The sequence below is a fragment of the Herpailurus yagouaroundi genome, unplaced genomic scaffold (assembly GCF_014898765.1).
Source record: "Herpailurus yagouaroundi ecotype Mexico unplaced genomic scaffold, PumYag 77, whole genome shotgun sequence".
NCBI lineage: Eukaryota > Metazoa > Chordata > Mammalia > Carnivora > Felidae > Herpailurus > Herpailurus yagouaroundi.
Window position 1 is genome coordinate 103,078,370 of NW_024412388.1, and position 7,418 is coordinate 103,085,787.

Below are 7,418 nucleotides of genomic sequence, written 5' to 3' on the forward strand. Positions count from 1 at the left end.
CTACCCTATTGCCTGCCATCCTGTTCACTCCCCCACCCCGCCCCCTCTTCTTCAAGGTCCTCAAAGCGCCTGCTCCCCCCCCACCCCGCCCCCCGTGCTCTTCACCCCCTACTGCGTGCACCTGAAGAAGTCTTCGCGCTCAAGCACATCTCCCCCAAGCGTGCCCTCCTGGGGGAGGAGGCAGGCAAAATATAACACCCCCAAACAACGCTTAGTCAACCCTCCCCTTCAAGACCCCCTAACACCAAAAGACTCCCCCGTCACTCTCCGATTGCCCCTCCCGCCCCTTCCCATTTCTTTCTACATGGCCTATCCCCAGAACATCTATTCCCCTGCATGCTCCCCCCACCCCAGCCCCAGGGCAGCCTCCCTGCGGCCCAGCCCTAACACAGGTGCAGCTTCTGGTGTTGCGCGAGGTGCGTTTTGTAGCGGAAGCCCTTGCCGCAGCCCGCACACTTGTGCGGCTTGTTGCCGGTGTGGATGCGGCGGTGGCGGATCAGGTGCGAGCTCTGGATGAAGCTCTTGCCGCACTCGATGCACGTGTAGGGCTTCTCGCCCGTGTGCGTGCGCTGGTGCTGCGTGAGCGTCGAGAAGTCGCTGAATCGCTTCTCGCACTGGCCGCAGCGGAAGGGCTTCTCGCCCGTGTGCACGCGCAGGTGGTTCACCAGGTGCGAGTTGCGCCCGAAGCCCTTGCCGCACTCGCGGCACACATAGGGCCGCTCGCCCGAGTGCGTGCGCTTGTGCGTGAAGAGGTGCGAGCTGACGCTGAAGGTCTCGCCGCATTCGGAGCACATGTAGGGCTTCTCGCCCGTGTGCACGCGCTGGTGCTTCACCAGGTCCGAGCGCCAGCTGAAGCGCTTGCCGCACTCGCCGCAGCCGTGCGGCTTCTCGCCCGTGTGGATGCGCTGGTGGTTGGCCAGGTGCGAGCGGCGCACGAAGCCCTTGCCGCACTCGCCGCAGGCGAAGGGCCGCAGCGCCGCCGCCCCCGCGCCGCTGGCCGCCGCGTGCGCGCGGCGGTGGCTCAGCAGGTGCGAGCTGAGGCTGAAGGCCTCGCCGCACTCGGGGCAGGGGTAGGGCTTCTCGCCCGTGTGCAGGCGCCGGTGCTTGAGCAGGTCGGCGCGCCAGCTGAAGCTCTTGCCGCAGTCGGCGCACAGGTTGGGCCGCTCGCCCGTGTGCAGGCGCAGGTGATTGGTCAGGTAGGTGTTGCGGCTGAAGCCCTTGCCGCACTCCCCGCAGCGGAAGGGCTTCTCGCGCGGGGGCCGGGCCAGCGCGGGCCCCGCCCCAAAGCCCCCCGCCACGCCCACGCCCACCATCCCCACTACCGCGCCGCACTCGCCCGCGAAGCCGAAGGGCTCCAGGCTGGCGGCGGCGGCGGCCTCGGCCAGGCGGTGGATGCGCTGGTGCTGCAGGAAGGCGGCGCCGGGGCTGAAGCTCTCGCCACAGTCGGGGCAGATGGTGGGCGCGTCCATGATGCTGGCCATCAGGCTGTCGAGCTCCCCGAGGTCCATGGCCATGGGATGGTGGAGCCGGCGGAAGCGGCGGTGGGCAGGCTTGTCGCTCCGTTGCCGACTCCCCAGGGAGAGGTGCCGCCGCCAGGGAAGCATGGGAGGGGGCGGCTGCTCCTCTTCGTCTAGCGGGTTCTCCCCAGCGCTCTCCTCCTCCTCCTCCTCCTCCTCTTCCCGGGGGCTGCGGGAAATGCTGTCCGATTCAGACAGTCCCGGGAACATCGCCATCTCAGCTACACCAGATGGGTAATCTTCTTCCTCGCGGAGAGCAGCCCCTTCTTCCTCACTCAGCAGCCCCTCTGCAACAGAAAAGGTGGCAGTGGGGGGTGACCATACTTGGCGCTCAAAGGTAAACCTAGAGGAGACCAGCCTCTTAGAGTGTGGGCCACGGAGTGATCCCCTTCCCCAGGTACTCTCAAGCCTGTCTCTCCAGGGCCCCCACGATTCCAGCCTCTTTCCCACCTGGTACCTCCTGGGGAAGGCCTACCTGAGAGTGGGCTCTGAAACCTGGGAAAGGCTCACTCACCTGTTCCCTTGGGGGGCCAATTCTTCCAGCAGCTGCCTCTGGGCCCAGGCCCCACCCACGGTACACATCTGAAGGCCTGACAGTCGGCTTGAAATGGTCAAGTCTGAGCAGGTGGGGCTCTGTGGGATCTAGGGACAGATTGGCTCACTCTAGCAGCTCCCAATGCGTTTCCAGGCCCTGGCCTCCAAAGACAAGACCAGTCCAGCCAACCACAAGAAAAGACCACCTGTCCTAACCAGGTAATGGGCTGATTTTTATAATTTATTGGGGTGGAACAACAACCAACCCCAACTTAAGGGCTTTACTATGTAGGCCGGGCAGGGAGAGTGAGCGCAGGGCCTAGAGCTTAGAGACTGACTCAAAACGCACACCTGTCCGTCTCTGGTGGCCATCTCTAAGCAGAGGGCACTCCGGAAGCTTACTAGGATATGAAAAGACCACGTGCTTGTGCACACTGCAGGGGAGGGCAGCAGGAAGTCCAGGATGTGTCACAGGGGAAGGAATGTAACTCCACAGTCTTGGCCATAAGGTATTTGAGTTCACTTCTGTCCCCCAGGCACGCACAGGGCAGTATGAAGCAACGAATGCCCAAAGGTGGAACCAAGGAGGTGGATGGAGGGCCAGCACTTACTCTTTCCAGGTCAGGAGTAGCAAGGGACTTAGCAGAGGCCTTGAGCCCTCTGGGCATTATCCACATGCACCTGGGTAGTCACTTACCACTGAGTTTACTTATCTGCAAACAAAGATGATGACTGTAACTGTAAACACCTGGATGCTTTGTTTGCTCAGTGCTGTGCTAAGTTTTTATGCACAACTCATCTGAACTCTCCCAACACCCTGATGAGGTAGGTTCTGATCCTAGCTGTGTTCCCTCTCGTGTGGTTCCAGGTGTTCATTTATAGCAGTGTTCTGCATCCTGTAAAGTGCCGCGTCAGTGAGTTACCCTCTTCACCCGTGTTAACCAGTTACATCCCACCTCAGGCTGGACTCAAGAAGAGGCTGTTCCTCAGGCTTTCAGTGGCACCGAATCTGTTTAATGGTGTCCACTAAAGGACTCTCCCGCAACGAATGCCACCCCTGGTTCTAACTCTAGAGGAGCTAGAAATGATGGTGAGTGGGACAACTTCCAAGGAAATGCCAGCTTCGTCCTCACCTGGGCAGATGTCAGACACCAGTTCCCTCTCCTCTGGGTCCCTTCCTAGAGCTGCGTCCTGTGGGTTGGAGCCCATCTTTGGCTCTGGGTGGTCTTGTCTCTTGAGTGCATCCTGTGGATTAGAGCCCATTCCCGTTTCTTCTGGGTCCCGTTCCCTGTCTTCAGAGTTCTCAAAATCAGAGCCCATCCCCTCGTCTTCTGAGTCCTGGGCTTCACACACACCCTGTTTATCTTCTTGTTCCATCCGGGAAGAACAGGACAAGGGACGGGACCAGGGACCCCTGTTCCAGACAAAACACAGATAAAGGTCACGTCAGTCTGGCCTCCTGCCCTCACCGTATCTGGCTTGGATTTCCATGAAAATCAGTAGCACAGTCCAAGAAAACGTGTAGAGTTCCATGCCCCAGATGGCAAATCTCTGCTCCACCTCTCATTTTAAGATGCACAGAACTGAGTGCAAAGGAGGCTGGTCTGGGTGGTGTAGGAACAGTGGCACTCTGAGGCTAACATGCTGACTCCCGCTGGATACAGGTTAATCTGCTTCCGTATCTGAAGTGGATTATTCTATCAACATGGCTTTTTAGCCTTCATGGTGGCTGCACCCAGTTTTCAGCTGAGAAAACATAAAGCTCAAAAAGAAGGCCCTGTTAGCCTTAGACTAACTTCTAAGCAGGAAAACCTCATTAAACCAATGAGGACCTACCGCTCTCCTACGAGCAGTGAGTCAAGATAATTCAAGCTGTAGCAGGTCAGCTAGGGGTGGAGGCAGATGCAGGGACCCTCTATATTAGAAGCCATCTCTATAGCCTCATTACATCTTTTGCCTTATATAATATACTTTAATTGTAGAAAGCCCTTAACAGGAACATGACCCTTACATAGTTGGTAACCCCTCTACAGAACAGGCCAACATGTGAACTGCAGGAAGAAAATGACATCGGATTCCTAAAACTTTTGTTAGACATCAGGTTTAAAGGCCCCTTGCCAAGACTGAGCAGTTGAGCCAAAACTAATGGGCTCCTGCCATCCATCACTCCTACAGCTCAGCTCAAGGCAGCAAAGATCTTGAACTGAGACTCTGAAGTGTCCAGCTCTTTCCATGCCTCAGCAGCATCTGAACTAGCAAGATGCTCTTTCCTTGGCTGGGAGCTTTTCCTGCCTCTATTGAGAGGACTTCCCCAAGGCAACCCTGGTTCTGTAGGCTCTTGCCAGCCTTACTCCAAGGCCCAAGGCAAGTCAGTTCACCTGTCTTAGTGTCTTAGTGTCCTCATCAGTGCAAGGAGGACAATGCTACTTAGCCTTTCTCCCAGGGAGGATGTCCAAAGGAAACATTAACAAAAGTGCTTTGGAAAACACTGTAGAGAGGAATTGATAACTCTTGAGTTTTTTACAAATTGATCCTCACGGGAATATACCTGTCATTTCTATTTTTTTTAATATAATTTTTTTTTCAACGTTTATTTATTTTTGGGACAGAGAGAGACAGAGCATGAACGGGGGAGGGGCAGAGAGAGAGGGAGACACAGAATCGGAAACAGGCTCCAGGCTCCGAGCCACCAGCCCAGAGCCTGACGCGGGGCTCGAACTCACGGACCGCGAGATCGTGACCTGGCTGAAGTCGGACGCTTAACCGACTGCGCCACCCAGCCGCCCCATCTATTTTTAATATGAAATACACAGATTATTTCTGTTGAAGTCATGATGCCGTTTCCAGCATACCTCAGACACAGGGGCACCACCATAATTTTGGCAGATTCGCTGCCCTAAGTAGCAAATTCTATCCTTTCTCAAAGGTGAGGATATACTCCCTAGATTAGAGTGAAAACTCATGCCTGTCCCTTAAACATCATAAGAAAATGGCTTTGTCTGAGGATGTTCAGTCAGCAGTGTCCAGGAATGTTGCTGAGCTCCTTTAGAATATATACAGTTCAAAATGCAGGTTCTGGGACGCCTGGGTGGCTCAGTTGAGCATCTGACTCTTGATTTCAGCCCCCAGGGTTATGGGATCGAGCCCCACATCAGGCTCCCTGCTGAGCTGAAGCTTAGCATTTCACCTCTAAACCCTTTTAAAAAGGACACAAGACCTTCTGAGTACCTCAGAGCAAACACAGAATGAGAGTACTTTCTGATTTGCGATTTCTCAGGAACCAAGAGATAATGCATACCAGAGATACTAAGCAAAGAAACATAGTTTGTATAGATTTAAACGGGAGGAAGGAAAAGAGGCAGAGGCTGAGTTCCCCAGATGGGGCTGGAATATAGAAGTTCACAGCTGCCACACTCAGAATGAAGAAAGTTCTGAGCTCCCAAAGGGAACATGCCCAGATCCTCATTTGCACCAGGACAGGGAAGATTAGGTATGCTCTAAAAAGGGTGGGAAGCTCCTGGCACCTAGAGCGACACCACTCATGGTGCAACATCTACTCAGATTTATTTGCAAGTGCATGAATGTTAGAGCAGACCTGGAAATCTGCATGGATTCAGTTCCATTCATGCCCTCACATCATGGGGTCCCAGGCAGCCATCAAATAACAGAGAAGGCTATTTAGAAGTAAGGAAAAGCAGTCATGATATATTGTTAGGTGAAAACTAGCTGCTCTTTAAAAAAAAAACTCATTTTTTATTAGTATATGCATACTAGTATATGTGTATCTACACACACATATACAGGTTCAGAGGGGAAAACCAGAACATTATTTATTGAGCTGCTAATCAGCCATCTCTTGGCCACTTGTAAGGGTTGTGCATCATTTAATCTTAACCCAATGATGAAGGGTATGATCTTCAACTCCGGAGACAAAGATACAGGCACAGAAACTGTGACTAGCTCAAGGTCATATAAGTCATCAGGGGCACCACAGAGATTTGAGCCCCTCAGTAGAGAATTCCAGGGCCCATCTTCTTAGCCAGAAGCCTAGTGTGTCACTTGGGGTCACTCTTCCTTTTTGTGAACATCTGTATTTTCTACAATAAAGATACATTTTTTTTTTTATCAGCAAAAAAGCCAACTTTGTCTCTAATGTGACAAAATACACTAAAGGAAAGACTACAATTATTTTAAAAACCACAAAAAGACAAGGACAGAAGTTGTGTCTGTCTCCATCCAGAGAAGACTTCATCTTTAGACCCGTTATCTAAACACTGCGGTATAACTGAAGTGTCCGTCAATAGTGCTGTAAGCACTTTTTGTTCCAACTCCTTTCCCATTCATTCTCAAAATAAAAGCTAGCAACGTGTTTTCTTGGGCAAGGCCAAGGGGTGGATAACGAATGGGTAGCAGGGCCCCGTGACAGATGTGCGGCTAGACTGCCCGAGGTTCAAATCCTCTCCTCTCTGTCCACTACTCTGCTAGTGCAAGTTACTTAAACTTGCTCATCCTCAGATTCTGCACCCGTAAGAACAAGCATGGTACCGCCTGGCCTGTTAGATTTGTTCCTTATATCCTATAAGATTGTAAAAGCCGTAGGCATAGAGACGTAATAAATGGTATAGTCTTACAAGCAGAGCTTCCTTTGGCCTGGCAACTAAAGGCTCTATTAATGAACAGCCCACCCTATGGACACGACCACCAGGGAGGGGCTAGCTGCTTGGGGGAGCAGGGGTGAGGGAAGAAGATTCAGTTCCATATTGGTTTGGGGATGTTAAGAAGGGATCCTGTATTCAGAATGTATAAGCAAGCTGAATGAGGTGCATGGCTCAGTAAACCCTGACTTCCACTGTGTGTAAGGGACAGCCTCCTCCCAGGCAGAAGAGTTAGAAGTTTAAGGGTAGGGTGGGGTGGGGGGAACCAAACAGGCAATGGTGGGAGCAGTCAGGCAGACAAGACTAATTCTGCATCTATTTCTAATCATTGCACTAGCAGCAATGGGGAAGAGCCCAGGTTTTTGGCCAGCACAGCCACTGTGCTGTGTGACTTTAAGTATCTGCCCCCTCTGGAGCCAGGCTGGGTCTGAATGTACCTGAGTCCTCTTCTGGCTTGCCATACGGTACACGGGAGAGTTAATCCAACGAGGCACCCCTGTCAGCTTCGTTAGACATTTTCAACTGCAGCCTGTTTCCTCAACTAGCACAGCAAGCGGTTAACTCCCCAAATGCCCACCCCCTCCCCCCACACATTTCTCTTGGGTGCAGATCACTTCAGGATGGGATCAGTCAACTTGGCCAAGGCTGCTCAAATCCTAGCTTTTAGAACTTGCAATATTTTCTTTTTTTTTTTTTTTTAATTTTTTTTTTT

General features: G+C 52.8%; 1 protein-coding gene across 3 annotated transcripts in view; it reads right to left on the minus strand.

Moving 5' to 3' along the window:
- Positions 1-335: 335 nt before the first annotated feature.
- The window catches only part of ZNF697 (zinc finger protein 697), a 27,867-nt gene continuing 20,784 nt past the window's right edge, over positions 336-7,418 (minus strand). For 2 of the 3 annotated variants that reach the window (XM_040471470.1, XM_040471471.1), the window contains exons 2-3: positions 3,185-3,465; positions 338-1,804 (exon numbers count right to left, since the gene is read on the minus strand). In XM_040471470.1, the coding sequence (XP_040327404.1) occupies positions 384-1,804; positions 3,185-3,428 (1,665 nt within the window). In that variant the 5' untranslated portion in view covers positions 3,429-3,465 and the 3' untranslated portion in view covers positions 338-383. Of the gene's footprint in view, positions 1,805-2,031; positions 2,160-3,184; positions 3,466-7,418 lie in introns of those variants that run through there. The other variant, XM_040471472.1, reaches the window with a different exon arrangement.